The 15,801-nt window shown below is 41.4% G+C and overlaps 1 protein-coding gene across 3 annotated transcripts in view; it reads left to right on the top strand.

Moving 5' to 3' along the window:
- Window positions 1-15,801, top strand: part of POC5 (POC5 centriolar protein) — a 60,264-nt gene that overhangs the window by 19,411 nt on the left and 25,052 nt on the right. For all 3 annotated transcript variants that reach the window (XM_019517710.1, XM_019517708.1, XM_019517709.1), the window contains 2 exons: window positions 3,942-4,131; window positions 15,086-15,270. In XM_019517710.1, the coding sequence (XP_019373255.1) occupies window positions 3,942-4,131; window positions 15,086-15,270 (375 nt within the window). The remainder of the gene's footprint in view (window positions 1-3,941; window positions 4,132-15,085; window positions 15,271-15,801) is intronic.

Genomic DNA, 15,801 nt, shown 5'->3' with positions numbered 1-15,801 from the left:
GGATGACGAGGTTGAACGGTCATAAACTACGGCGAGACCGTTTGAGGCTGGACATAAGGAAGAATTTCTTTACTGTCCGAGCCCCCAAGGTCTGGAACAGCCTGCCATCAGAGGTGGTTCAAGCACCTACGTTGAACACCTTCAAGAGCAAATTGGATGTTTATCTTGCCGGGATCCTATGAACCCAGCTGACTTCCTGCCCTTTGGGCGGGGGGCTGGACTCGATGATCTTCCAAGGTCCCTTCCAGCCCTAATGTCTATGAAATCTATGAAATTGTGTAGACACACCCTTAGCAAATTAAACTGAATTATCCATATTGGACACTGTGTCCATTACAATTCTAGAATTAGTAGATCATTCTCAAATCCATTTTGATTTATGAACTGGACAATAAATTAAGCTTTTTCTTGAACTGACCAGATTGAAAAAAGTGAAAAATGTTACCACTGTCAAAAATCTATTAGCATTTTAACACTTTAGTTTCAGGTGCTTAGCCAACAGTTAAGGCGTTTGATTTTATTTATTTTTTCCCTTCAAAATGTAATTGTAGTGAATATGTTCTTCTGGAATTAGTTATTTTAATTAATATAATCTGTTTAAATGATTTAACTGTAGGCCTTATTATAGGGTGATAACTTCAAATTGAAATTTAAATCTTTTAAATTGAAGAATTCCATTTTTTTAATTTAGAAGGTTTTTATCCAACTTGGTTTACAGTGGGAAGTTTGGAGTGATCTGTGCTTTTCCAGGATAACTGTTTTTATAATTAGTTATTTAGTAATACAAAACTATCTAGGGAGAAGAATAGGGAGGACCAGTGGCACAGCACAGGGGTGGAGAAAGAATATGGCTAAGTTGTGTGCCACTGTAGCCTGTATTCAGTCAGTTTGCAGGCTGGATTCAGCCTCTGGGCTATAGGTTGATAGCCTCTGCTTCAGAGTATCTATTCCAGTGCTTAGCAGTCCTTGGAGTTAGGAAGGTCTTCCTGCTGTCTAACCTAAATCTCCCCTGTTGCAGTTTAAGTACATTACTTCTTGTCCTGTCCTCTGAAAACTAAAAAAAGAAAATTGATTGTAAGGCTCTTTTTAAGGCTCTTTTTAAGAACCCATTTTTATATTTGAAGACTTTTTTCAAATTTCCTCTCTGTAATTTCCTCTGTCTTCTCCAACCAAATGATCTAATTGTCCAGCTTATCTTTGCATGCATGTTTCCCAGACCTCCCATTATTTTTATTCCTCTTCTCTGTACTTTCTTCAGTTTGTCCTCATTTTCCTTAAGGTGCGGTGCTCAAAATTTGACACAGTGAAATATCCAGGTGAAATATCACCAGTGCCAACTTGACACTCAATTCCATCCTCCAAAGCATTAATGGAAGTATTGAGTAGTACTGGAACAAGGACAAATCCCTGGGAATGCTCCCCCTCCCTCCCTGTACCTACTTTCTATTAGACACATTATTCTGTGATCATAATTGTCTGCACCAGGTATATACCCAGTTTATGGTAGTTTTAGCTAGGCCTTATTTCCTTAGGTTAGTTATGACACTGTCATGGGAAACATTACCAAAAATACAGGAAAACCTGGTTAGTTCAATATTGTATAGTTCAGCCAAAAGGATAGGTTTTTGTATGCTTTATGATATAGATAATAATTTAAAACAAGGAAAACCTTCTTAAATACTGTATCTGTCAAATACATTTTGATGTCCTCTTTATTGCCACAGCTGAGCAGCACCTTTCTTTCTCATTTCTAATGTCTGCTGTTTCTTCATCAGCCTTAAATGTCTGCTGGGTGTCACTGAATGTCTGTGTAGATGAAAGGCCCTGTCATCTCCTCTCTGTCTGTCACATGTGAACAGTGTGGCCCCACTCTCTGCAGGGCAGAGCTGGACCAACCAGCTCTGTGGCTTGTCTTCATATAAATTTTTGGAGGCCCCCAGGACTCATGACAAGACCACCTGGTTCCAATCATGAGCAGGAGGCTGATTAGCATGTGGATCCTTGGGGGGTGTTGGGGGTTCTGGAGTACATGCACATGCTGAGCTGTGGGGTCACCATGGCTTGAAACACTGTTGACTCTGCTGGGGCCCAGCCTCATGACCTCGATTGTAAATAATGAGCCTTTTGGCTTTAGAGTGATTATCTCCAATAGCTTTGTACTTCTCACTTTGTTCTTATTAGTTAGTAAGGTGTGCACATGGGTACACTAAGTCTGTAATTACCCATAGCAGTTTGTAGACATGTAAATTACTATGGGTATACCAATATGTCAGTTGGCTGTCAGATTGGCATCAATAAAATGACTGATATTATCGTCTATCGGCTTTTCTTGGTCGTTGTAGTTGGTAATTATGACTTTGTGCCCGGTGCACCCCGGCAAGCATAGTCTGTTCCCCATTCCATGCTGCCAGCCTGAGCTAAGTCCTGATGAGCAGCATGAAAGGGAGGGGACTCTGGTGAGCAGTCACAGGGCACAGCACTCAGCAACAAAGGGACCTTTACCAGCTCCTCCTGCTGCTGCTGCCTCTCCCATGGCAATGCCACACATGCAGCAGGGGCCTGTGTTCCAGGGTTGCCATGGAGACATTGGAGCAGCCTCAGCCCCAAGTGCACAGTGGGCAGCCTGCCCTTGCCCCATACACAGATCTGGGGGGCACATGCTAAAAAAAGCTGATTGCCAGTAATGTCAATTTTCCTTTTATTGGTGCTGATATGATATGCACTGATGTATTGATGCACCTCTAATATGTTCTAGTATCTTTCTCGTTATTGAATTTAGTCAGACTAGTTTGCAATTATGGGCACTGACATATGTGCACCTCCCTGGTCTAACTCATGGCACTTTAGAGAAAGTGCCATAAGTTAGACCAACCCTCCCAACCCAACAGACATTCACTATTGGGGCAGAAGGATGAGGGATTGAATTTCAATTTGGAGCCAATCCAGCCGAGAAGCTGCAGATATGCAGCTTTTCTCCCCTAGTCTCACCCCCTCCCTCCCAGTTTGGGTACTGCCTGCACTCTGGGAGGTGGGGAGAAAGCAGGGGAGGGAGCTCAGGCTCAGCTTTGCCCAGCCTGCACTGGAGTTAGGAGTCAGGTAGATTGGAACTCCTGCCAAGGCAGAGGGGCTACAATCCCCGTTTAGCACAGGCTGGAACAAGCCCAACCTGAACTCCCTCCCCTGTCTTCTTCCCCCCTTCCCATTGTGCAGACAGCACCAGGGCAGGGCTAGGCTGCATCAACCCAGCCACCTGATCATTAATGAAGGTGCTCCACTTTGGAGCATCTTCATATGAGCCCTCATATAATGGTTAACTTTTTATGCCATCAGGGACTTTTAAAGTGCTCTTCAGCCATGAACTTCTGTTAGGGAACAGCTGTAGAGTGCTTTCAAGGGGCTGATTATGAGACAAATATAACTTCTGTCCACCTTTTTCAGAAATGGGGCCATCTTTGCTTTTTTCAGTGTTGCAAGACTTCACCTGACCTCCATGAGTTCTCAAAGATAACAGTCAATTTCTTTTCAATCACTTCAGTCAATTCCTTGAGTCCTCTAGGTCTAGGATGACTGTCCTACGGCTCCACTGTTTTGAAAACACCCGCCTTTTTTAAGTAATGTCTAACTTGTCCTTTCCCTACTGTAATTTTAATACTTCGACTAAACCGTTAGGTGCGTGCACTGTGTAGTCATTGTGTAATGCATTAACTAGTATGCTATATACTTTCTACAATGGGAAATAAGAGACGTTAACTTTCCCTTTTAAATAGAAGGGAAACAGTTGACCCATTAAAAATGTAAGTTAAATCATTTTTGTTTCTGTCGTGATATAAAGCACTCATTTAAGTTATATCAAATAAAGCTAGTTTCATTCTTTGCTTCTTACACTTTGGTTTAAAAACCATGACAGTGGCTTTATATTATTTATCACGTTATTGTGACAGGATGAATATGAAGAGCTGCTTCGTTACGCTGTTGTGACTCCAAAGTTTGAACAGTGTGTCCTACGGCAGTCTGAACCTGCTTCAAAACTGACAGCAGATGGCAGGTTTTCAAGCTTAATGGATGAAGTCATTCACCATAAGACTCCAGCTAAAGAGAGAGGGGAAGAGTCTGTGTGCCAGGTGGATGAAGGTATATTTGAAAAGTCTTCTGATTAATTTTAAAGACAATAATACAAAGCTCCTAGATAACATGTTTGGCTTAAGAACCAGGAGAGAAAGAGAATGGATGACTGGATATGTACATGATTTAACATTTTATTTTATAAATAACTGTCAGATGATATTTATATTCTGAAAATTCTCTTTATACACTAACCATTGCATAAAGTGTGAAAGGAAAATATAAGGTGATTGGTATAAAAAATCAGAGACGGAGCACTCTGTGTAGTCTCATTTTAAAGCACACCTCATAGTGATTTAGTCATGACAGTTACTTTTGCCCATATCTGTTTTATCAGGACAGCCCTTTATATACTCACTTTGCAATAGCTATTATAATAAAAAGGTTGACTTGAAAAATAATTTTGTAGAGAGATGACTGCCACTTCTATGTTACTTCAAAAATATGCTGCATTTGTAGCCATTCTTTTGGCTCAGTAACTTAGTTCTGGCCTAACTGAAGATAGTTTTAACTACTGGTTTGGTCTTTAGGGCTAGGTACATAAATTATACATAAACCAGTATAAGTGATTGGAAACCCGGTTCAAATCTGTAATACAACAGAAGTTTAGTGCACATAAACCGCTTTCAAACTGGCCAAAACCAGCTTAAGACAAGCCTGGATGGATATAGTATCATACTTAACTGATTTTTGGTTAAATCGATTTATTGAACTTCAGTCCCAGCTCCTCTCCAGATTCAAGTTAACTTACAGTTCCCCAGCATCCCAGGATGCTTTGTACCTACCCGGCAATCAGTCCCTTGTGGAGCAGGCAGGCTAGCCTTGGCCTAAGCTGTCTGCTCCAGCTGAGCAGGGAGGCATGCTCTAGTGCCCCCGTGGGTTCTGACCTGGGCCACTGCAGGCATGTGGCTGTATTTCCAGAATCAAAAGTGAATGTCTGCTCATCTGGTTATTAGTTCAATCTGTGCATCTTTGACTATCCTGCAAAGATTGAATAAATTCTGCATCAGGCTTTTTGACTCTGTGTACTTACCCCAGGATTCTATAAGCTAGTTTCTTGTGATGCATCAAAAACTCATAAGGCAGTAACAGTGAAACTGGTGATTATTTAATTACCCACTTTATCACAGACAACTTTTCATCTCTAGGAAATTTTGTTTGCCTAGCATTTTTTTTCTAAAGCAAAATTAGTATTTGCTTATCTGTATCTTTTTTTTTTTTAATTAAATGAGCTTTAATTAGGTGGAACTTATTCTTGTTATTTGTATTCAGAAGAATGACATTACATGATATTGATCCAGTGCATAGCTATCCTTTTTTGTCTACTTAATTTCTACTGTATTTTATTCTACAACCTCCTACTCGTAAGGAAATTTTTGATCAAATTTCAGTTCCCATTTGTTGAAGAAATGTCCCTGTTTTTGATAGAAGTATGTGTCAAGCAACTTGTAAAACTCAAATTCAAAGGTAGTTGCTAGAGGCAATTCTTACTAAGTCAGAGAAGTTGCCCTTTAAAGCTGAAAAGGAACAATCCTTATACTATACCAGGTGTTGGCAACATTTTTGGGTAGAGTGCCAGAAACATTTACAACCTTGATTTGTAAGATGTTAATGTGCTGGGATGGACAGCAAGGAAGCTGGGAGGGGCTGGATTCTTGTTGTGGCAGTGCAGCTCTGGCCTCTTCTCCACCATCTGTCCCTAGGTGCACGTGCTCGCCATGGTGCCCAGGCTGCTCACAGCAGGTGGCAGGGAGGCTGCAAGCAGCTGCACTTGGGTCTGCAGAGCCTTGGCCTCACTTGTTGCTGGCGGCAGATGCATACACACCTCGAGGTGGACAACAGGGAAGGGACCAGGGCTGTACTGCCACAACAAGGATTGGGCTCCTCTGGGCTCCCCCGCCATCCACCCCGAGGGTTGGTGTGCCAAGCAAAATACCTTTGTGTGCCACACTGTGGTGCATGTGCCAGGTGTTGCCTACCCCTGTACTATACCATTGCATATTTTTACCTAGAAATCCCAATTCAGGTGATACAAGTGCTAATCACCAAAAGTTTTGAGTCTAACTTCATAAAATAAGTCTCCTTGAATAAAATGTTCTGATTTATCTTGTGCTTATTCTTCAAAATCTTACAAATATAGATTTACACAAGTAGCTTAATAATTTACTCTGCAACAAAAGTACTTGTGTCTCTACCACTAACTGTAAATAAGGCAGCAAGTTTAGTTTGCTTGCTGATTGCTCTTATTTCTTTCCAACCCCTCAACAGGAAGATGAATAGGTTCCCTGTATCTGAAAAGGAAGGTGATGATCATTAAAGCTACCATATAAACCATAAATAAATACAAATAAGCTTATAGAAGTTTTGCCCAATTAAAAATAAATGCTTATTTGTGTTTTATAATTTATATGGTAGCGTTAATGATCATCACCATCCTTTTCAGATACAGGGAACCTATTCATCTTCCTGTAGTAACAGTGACATTTGGTGATTATTTCATTATCTGCTTTAGAAAATTGTTTTCTAAATGCCTATGTACACTGGGGCTTTTTTGGTGTGCTTACATTCCACATGACCAGACAAGAATATTTTAGCTGTTGTTTTCTTCCTTCGGTGAATATCACTGACCAAGTGCTATTGGCTCAGTACTAGGATTATCCTCATTATCAGTAAGAAATATTCCCTCCTTTAACTCTCACATTCAAATACATTTTCTATCTCTTGAAAAAAGTATTCATGCTCCTCTTCCGCTTTGGAGGTTTTGGGTAGGGTGGTTCACCACATTCTTTCAAAATGCAATCCTCTGATCCTTTCTACCTTGATAAATTGCAACATGTTTGGGGGAATTTACAGAAGAACTTCATATCCTATATGGTCATCTGCATGTTCCTTGTGTGGTCCTACTTGTTGGATGTATTTGGCAACAGGACTGGAGACCTAGATCCTCTGTGATAGTGAAATGTCCCCCTCACTACAGGAATCTATCAGAGTATAACAGTGATCCTTCCATCTCTCTTGTAGTTGGCTACAGAAGCTCAAGTACAAGTTTCCCTTGCTTTATGCTGTACATGTGTTCCTGGAAAATGGTGCATTACTCAAATTCACGTAAAGGGAACCCACTTTACAGTGTAACAAATAGGAATACATTCCAAGATCTAGACTGTACTGACCCCCAGACCTATTTCTATCACTTTTACAGGACAGTTTTGGCACTCACCAACAGCAGACAGTACACACAAGCACAGGGTGGTGGTGAATGTTACCATAATGGGGATGGCAACTACAGAAACATATGTCGCAGACAATGAGCAGGAGCGCAGATCCACATAAGACACTATATTTTTGTGTGCATCACTCCCACAATGCACCGCACAAAGCAGGTGACTGCAGGCTTCCACCACACTGATTGCATAAGAGTGAATTTACCTCGCATATAACAAATTGGTATAAAAGGGTCATTGTATAAGAGCGAATTCGCACGTACAGAACCTGTATAAAATGAGGGAAACCTGTATCAGAGGAACTGCAAACTGAATACATTCTTAAATTATTCGCCTGAAATATTTGCAGTTTCTGTGAATGAAAATCTGTTTTCCTGCCCAACCATTCTGGCAAACATTGGCATGAATACTAACAACTGGAGGAGGGGGAAGATGATAGAAATACTAAGTTCCTTCTGTGGGATTTGAGTATTTCTATTTGTATCCAACCCTAAGGTCTCCAGTAGTTACTACTATGCAGGACAGAGTTGGCAAGCAAACTTCAAAATCCTGGAGAAGGAGCCAAACGAGATCTCTTTGGAAGAAAGAGCTATTTTTCAGCTAATCTGCAAGTTGGAGTAGCTAATTACCAAGATCACCTTTCAAAATCTGGCACAAAGCCACAGCTTTCCTCTGGACAAAGTCCTAGTGGACTCTAAATAAGAACTGAATGCACTGACCTGTGATTAACTAACAGTATGAACCTCCCTGAAAGCTACTATTGATGCATGGGGTGCTACAGCTGAGTCTGTGGCAACAGTAATTACTATGCATCATGCCTCCTGACTACAATGAATTGTGCAACAGAAATTCAATGCCAGATGATTCACAACCACTTTCAGGGGTTTCCTTTAAATGTCTATTTATGACATGTTGAAGGTTGTTACAAGATTTCCCTTCACATCTCAAGGGGCAGTTATACTCTGAAATATGGTAAAAGGCATGATGTCCTTGGCAGTAACAGTTATTCAGGGTGATTCTAGAATGGTGTTCATCTGTTCTTGTTCCAAACAAGAATGTTAGAATGTGGATATAATTAGGGACCAACCCAAACTGCGGCAAGATGAAGGTATTTTCACGGGCCATTTGCTGCATGCGGAGCCAATTTCACGGTCTTTTCACAGTGAGCTTTCCCTCACTGCTGATTGACCAAGGGGCCCCAGCAGCCCTGCTTTGTGCTGCTGATAGGCCAAAAGACTAATCACTCATCTTCAGACAGCAGTATTGCTGTAGCTTTGCATCTGGCTTCTTAAACGATGGAACTGAAACCCATTTGCTTTCCTGATTTGCAACTTCACTGAGCCTACATCGCTAGCTCAGCCTCTTAGTAGCTCTCTCTCAAACCACATGCTCTATCACTGCAGGGGTCACAGGGTTTTTTTGTATTTTGGTAAGCTTTATTTTTCAGGCAATTTAAAATCATGGGAAACGCCTTTTTTCACAGTGATTATGGAAACTGCAGTTTCTGTGAAAATTGTGAAACTGCAATTTAAGGAGGTCCCTAGATATAACAAACAAAGCCAGGCAGCTGTACGCAGGCATTTTAAGAGCTGAAGGATAGACAAGCCAAAACTCAATATTGCTGTGCTGATAATAGTAGGCTTTGAGCACTGTGATAGCTGGGATTGTCCAGGAAATGTATGAGACACAAGGGTGTTTTGTAGCCAATTCTTGGTCCAGTAAAAGATATCGCAAAAAAAATCAAAACAAACAAAAAAACCCTTTGCCACTTCTGATTTTCATGTTAGATAAGAGGTTTATTTAGAGAAGATAGTCCTTAAGTGATTACTTAAATAGGTTCTCCTAAAATTATTAACTATATTTAACATCCTATTAGGGGATTTCTGACATTTTTACTCCATTCTGCTCTGCTTTTGTTTGATCATTACCTATTCAGTTAGGAAAATAAAATCTTCAAAGCAGGGCTCCAGCTTTTATTTTAACTGTATGTAAAGCCTAATGCATACCTGTGCTGTATTCAGTATTAGCATAGGTCTACACTCAGAATGTAGTGTAGTGTGAAGATACTGATGGGAGCTCTGAACTGAGTATAGGCTAATTTCCCTTGCTTCTTGGCAGGATAAACTAGTCTGTGCTGAGCAACCTTCTGCCCCAAATAGCTCAGGGACTGATTTAAAGGTGTTCTGGGTATCTCTCCACTATGCTGAATTCATTCATCTAGGCTTTAAAATGAAGACAGTTGGAATTGCTATTACTACATAATGCCTTCTAGAACACAGCCTGGTTTGTGCGGTATGGGGGGGGGTCACTGCTTTTTAAATAGTTTTGAGGCACATGGAAGAGAAGCAATAGCACTCAAGATGGACTCTGCTGACATGGCATAGTGTTTTTGTAGATTGCCAGTTACTAGTAACTTTCTCTTTGATGCAGTGAATCTAACGATAAACAATATTTTTACTAAAAACTTTGTCAAGGAAAGAAAAAAAAATGTGCTGTTTAAATCCAATGTCCAGATAGTTTTCAAATTTAAAGTCTAAATTTAATTTCCTGTTCTTTGTTATCAGCAGTTAATTAAATCTGAAAATTTATGAGTTGGGAGTAATAAATTGTGTGTAGCAGAGATGTAGAGTAGTGACTCATCCAACAAAGTGGAGATGTCAGCTCTTTAGTTTTGGCACTCATTTTGACCTATTATGTTCCAGTGAAAATTTATAAATGCCAGCTTCATAAATTAAAAACAATAACAGGGTACTCAACTGGATCTATGCTGCCAGAGTGTCTCTGAACATAAGACCTCCAGTACCTTCCTGTCCCACCTTTCTCTTTGCCTCCCACCAACCCTCAGAGTCCTATACAGACATAATCTTCAAATTCCTCCAGTAGGCAGATATATTTTTTTTACATGGAGAAACATGGATGGAGAGCCAAATCCTAATCTTATTTATAGGCAGACAAGGTTCTTTGGGTAAATCCAATTGAGTTGGTCTAGTAAAAGATATTGGATTTACCCAAAGAACCTTGTTGCTTATATCCTTAGACCAACACAGCTACAACCTACACCCCTGAAACATGGAAGATATTTAATCTCATTTATACTGGTATAAATTGGGATTAAGGCAGTCTAACCTTCTGTTAAACTTGCACATCTGAACTCAGAACCTGGTGCAGAGATATTAAGTGCTCAACTAAACCCCTGAACCCAACCTGAGGTAAAGAGTGGTATGCAAGTGCACTGTCTCAGGAGACTTGGAAGGAATTGCAACCTGGCTTTGCAGAGTCAGATTCTTGTAGCTTGCAGAAATGAAGTGAGGTAATTTCAGGTCTGCCCATATGCTCATACAGAAATACTGGGTAGGCAGCCTTACTGTCCCCACCTATTCTTATCCCCTTTGTCAGGAATCCTAATATTCTTTCCTGTAATCGCTGTAAACCTGACAACTTCCTTTACTGCCTTGGGTACCCTGAATATAGATTTCCTGGCTCCCAGCCCTATAAGTGGTCCACCAGAAAATGTCATGGATCAAGTGAACACAGGATTCAAGACAAATATTACTGGTAATTCAATCCTCTATCCCTTTGTATATCCTGGGTGACTTATTTGGGGGGGTCTGTTTTTTTCCCCCTGCAGTTGCCATGTGAATGGATCTTTGAGCTGTTAACTTCCCCTCCTCCAATAAGAAATGATTAGCACTAACTATTTGACATATTTACTCAAATACAAGAGGAGGTTCCCCCCAGTCAGCAGAGGGGGGAAGCCCCTTGTCTTATATTTGAAAATATGGAAACCTCATTAAATAAATTGCTTATCATTAAACTGATGCCAAAAGCAGCATGTGCTCAGCAATGGAAACCAACTATGAAGTTGATTTAAATGCAGCCAACACAGCATAACTATAAAACACGTGGCCCATATTGAAGAAACATACTGATTTTTTTTTTTTTCTTTTCTTTTTGCAAAATTATATATACAGTAAAAGCTCCATTAACTGGCACCTTACAAGCAGGCATGTTCTATTAACCGGCCTGCTGGCTTGTAAAGTAAAGCGAAACCGGAAGTGCCCACCATGGCACTTCTGGTTTCTCCGAGCCCCCACGGCTCGGGGCAAAGCAGCCTGTGCTGCTGAGCCCCCACTGCCCAGGGCATAGCAGGCTGCGCAGGGCCCACCTCCCTGTCCCTCAAGGCCTGCGGGAGGGTTGGCAGTGCCACAGGAGGGTTGGCAATGCCATGGGAGGGGCAGCGGTGCCCCGGACACAGCGGGAGAAGCAGCAGCCCAAACAGGCAAAGACACCTGTTCAGGCCGCTCAGTTAACCAGCATCTTTTGTTATCCGGCACCCCCCATTCCCCATGGGTACCGGATAACAAAGCTTTTACTGTATGTAATTTAAGTGAACCACAGCAGTCACAAAACAGGTTGGTAGAAGTATAGTTTATATTTAATCTATGCTTATACCAACCTGTCGTGTGACTGCTGTGGTTCACTTGACAATCCGAAAACACCTGTACAGTTACACCACTCTTAGTCCCGTTACAAAAACCATGCCTACATGCCTGCACACCCTTCACTGTCACCTTTTAACCATCATAATTACACAAAGGACTACCTCAGTGTCTTTCCCACACCCCTTCCCAACTCCTCCACCTATTTGCCTAGTCCTTTCACTTATCATTGTATTCATCATAGTTTCCATCATCACCCTTACTGGCAACCTATCTGAACACAATATATGGTAGTGCCCATTGAGCACAGTTCCCTTCAGCACCAACTCTATTTTTTAAACCATGGTGAGCCACTGCATTTCACATATTTCAACCTCCTCTTCACTCCCACAGCTGGACTGTTCCTTTCTTTCCCATTTCCATGATTCCTGTTTCTTCACCAGCCTTAAATGCCTCACAAACATCACCTAATGAAACAACAAACAGTTCACCCAGAGTCCCTCTGTCGGCCCTTCTCTCAGCCTGTCGCATATGATTAGTGTGGTCCTGCCTTCTGTGAGGCGGAGCCAGACCAGGTTGCCTTGTGTCTGATCTACGTATAATTTTTTGGAGGATCCCAGAACCCATGACAAGAACACCTTGTTCCATTCACAAGGGATGGGGCTAATTACTACATGGATCCTTTGGGGAGGGGGTACCTGGAGTGCGCACACAGGCTGAGCTGTGGGGTCACCATGGTTTGAGTTTCTGTTGACTCTGCTGGGGCCCAGACCAGTGAACCATATGGTAAATTATGAGCCTTTTGGTTTTGGACTAATATCATGCATATGTATCTGGGTCCATGGAGGACCTTACGGCTAAGGGCAAGCAAAACTCGGGGGCATCCAAACCCCAAGCCTCCGGGTTTGTGCCTGTATGTAGTATGCCCACCAAAAGATTTTGGAAATATCTGTCGGCCCTGGTGGAGGATGTTTGCCAGTTGTAGGGCCACTTATGGGTCTGGACTGACTCATAGATTTGGACTTGATTTGACTGATTTGGCTTGGAACACAAAAAATGTCTTTAATTTAAAAAATAGTTTGTGCTATATATGAGTAGGTACAAAGGTGCTTCTTAAAAGTGTGTTTATGGAGCACCTGTGCTAAAACTTGTAGCAGTTTCCAAAGTAAAATGCATCACTTCTGGATGAATGAAGTCTGTGAGTACTATATGCAAATTACTACAGGTATGTTTCTTTCAAGGTCAGTGTTTTCAAATTTGCTTCTCACCTGCATGTGCTCAGTGCAAGCCTACTGGGAAAGTCTGTCAGTAAGGAGGGGGAAGGGGCTACAGGGGGAAGAAGGTGGGAGAGGCAAAGGACAGGGGTCCACTTGACCCACCCCATTTATTTTCCCTGCTGTTGTAGTGAGAGGGGGACAAATTCAAAGCAAATCTCCAATAATTAGATTATGTACCTGGAAATTGTAGCAAATTTATAAATTTTCCATCTATAAAATCCTAATTTTGGGGGGTTGTTTTATAGTCTAATAAATATAGTATTTCCCTCTAGTGTATGTTTCTTTTTACCTATGTGCTATATCATCAGGCATTTTTACATGTATATTTTGTGGTAGCAAAAATTCTCTTAGTAAACAGAATGTGTAGAATCCAGATGATATCCTCCAGCTTTCACATCTCAACTTGTACCAAGCTGTAACATGAGACATCAAGTTGCTTATACTCATAGCTACATAACAGTTCAATACTAAATGCTTGAGGTTTACCCTTGCTTGTTTATAAAGAACCACTGTTTTTTAACAAAGCTGATCTCAGCTGTAATGTTTATATAGCAGAAATCTGCTAGTGGATAGGCTTTCAGAATTCCCTAAACCTTTGTCCAGCTTCCAAACATCCACTTTAGTGATCTGTTCCATTTTTACACATGCTCTTTATGAAAAATATTTTTCATTTTCCTGAATTGGGTAAAGTCTGATCCTATTTCATACCCTGTTCATGCCCTCATCCCTTTGAATTCAATATGTATTTGTATTACAGTGGCACCAAGTGTGTGTGAGGTAGGCTCTGTTGTGTTAGACACTGACCAAAACAGTCAAGAGCCTGCCTCAAGAACTTTCAAGTTTTAAATAGACAAGAAAATCAAAGACTGAGAAAATAGTATATTTGTATCATTTCACAGATGAAGAACCAACACAGAGAAAATCAAATCTGTTTGCTATTTATTGTGGTTTATGTGGATAAATGAGCTTAACTGGAGGAATAAAAAGGCATTACAAACATGCAAGATAAAGGTGCCTGTCATGAGGAGGTTATAATGCATGTCAGGTATATTTGAAACCTAGGAAATGATACAGAAAATGCTGAGTGAAGTGTATATAGAACTCTGTTTAAGATAACTTTTTATGTGACTTTCAACAAAAGGAAGTTTTTTTTGTTTGATTTTCTTGTAAAAATAGTTTAAGGCTACCAAATGTGCTTAGTATATAAACACTATTGTTGGACCTATATGCAACCTTGAAAGCTTCTGACTTTCAAAGGAATAATATTTTGACTTTGGAAGCATAGTTCATTCCTTTTTGGAGCAAAACTGAATGCTGTTTTTTAAAACGCTTGTCCGTTCAAGGGTTTTGGGTTGTTTCCAGTCACCCAGCAGAGACTCCCTATGCCTGAAGAAGGGTGGTGATTGTACCTGAAATCTTGCAAAGAACTTTTTTCCAACTACTCAGTTGGCCGAATAAAAGATACAACGTCAACTCAAAGAACTGCCTGCCTACATCTCTTCAAGGAGAGGCATAACAAGGAGGGTTTGCACCCTGGACAAAGGTTGCAGGAAAGAGAGCAGGGGTGAGGGAGGGTGCAGGAGTCACTCAGGCTGAGAACTTCAAAACAGCCCCTGGCTATGCTGTTGCTGCTGCCACCACTATGTACTGTGCCCACCTCACCTCTTGCTCCTAGAGCAGCAGCAGCAGGCTGTCTGTGCACGGGTTACTGCTGCTGTAAGAGCAATGCCATGGGGCTGTCTTTGCTGTTGGGGGATAGACTTTCCAGGAATGGGGCAAAATTCTGGCACCCCTCCTAAGTTGGTGCCCTCCTGACCCTAATTACACCACTGCCTTCAAGGCATCCATTTGAATTGGGTTTATATGCACAGGAAAAGGAGGCTGCTGGCAACATGGGTCTTTTGTGTGTCCACTTCTGACTTGTATCCTTAATGTATGAGTTAGGTCCTTCAGAGAATCAGCTTTTAACTTTTTGTTTTGTCTTGTTTGTTTGTTTTTTTTTTCTGTTTTGTAATTTTAACACCAGTGAAGAAATCTTCCCAGGCAGACATGGAAGGACTTTGTCCAGTTCATTCAGGAGAGATTTCTTCACCAGGGTCCTCATCTACTCCAAGAGAGATCAATGAAACTGCAGTGACAGAATTAACTATTCCAGATGAAAAAGTGACCCAGATAGAAAGCATCCTTGATCTCTGGAGTGGAAGTCTTAAGGTATCAAATTTGTGCTAAATTAATCCTTATAAGTGATGTGGGTGTCTGTTTATTGATGTGGAATTAGTAACGTTACAGGGGAAAACTTAATCTGAATACACTGGGAAACTGGTACTCTTTTTTTCTGAGGATGTAGGCCCCTGTAAGGTAGGTCTCACATGTGTGAACTCGGAATGTTCTAAAGCGCCTCGTCCATCAGGACTATGCATTAGGGCTGTGCAAAGCTTCAGTTGGTGATTCGATTCAGAGGAGATTCGGCCTTATTTGGTGGCCAGATCTGGATCGAATCAAGGGACCAATTTAAAGGTCCAAATTGATTCAAAGCTCTCCAAATCTTCAGAAAGATTTTAATCCCCAACCCCCTGCTCCCATAGCCCCCACAATGGCTGCACCCGCCTGCCCCAGCTCCCAGTACTTTAAAAAAAAGCCCTGCTGCTCACCAGATGCTGCCGGGTGGGGGCGATCCCCACTGCCTCTCACTGCCCCACACTGCACTTGATCTCCTGGCTGGAAGTTGTGGACCAGAGCGTC

This window comes from Gavialis gangeticus, unplaced genomic scaffold (genome assembly GCF_001723915.1).
Source record: "Gavialis gangeticus isolate Ggan-Ray unplaced genomic scaffold, GavGan_comp1, whole genome shotgun sequence".
In the NCBI taxonomy this organism is placed as follows: Eukaryota; Metazoa; Chordata; order Crocodylia; family Gavialidae; genus Gavialis; species Gavialis gangeticus.
The sequence above is the reverse complement of the archived record's forward strand: the minus strand, read 5'-3'. Positions and strand labels throughout refer to the sequence as shown.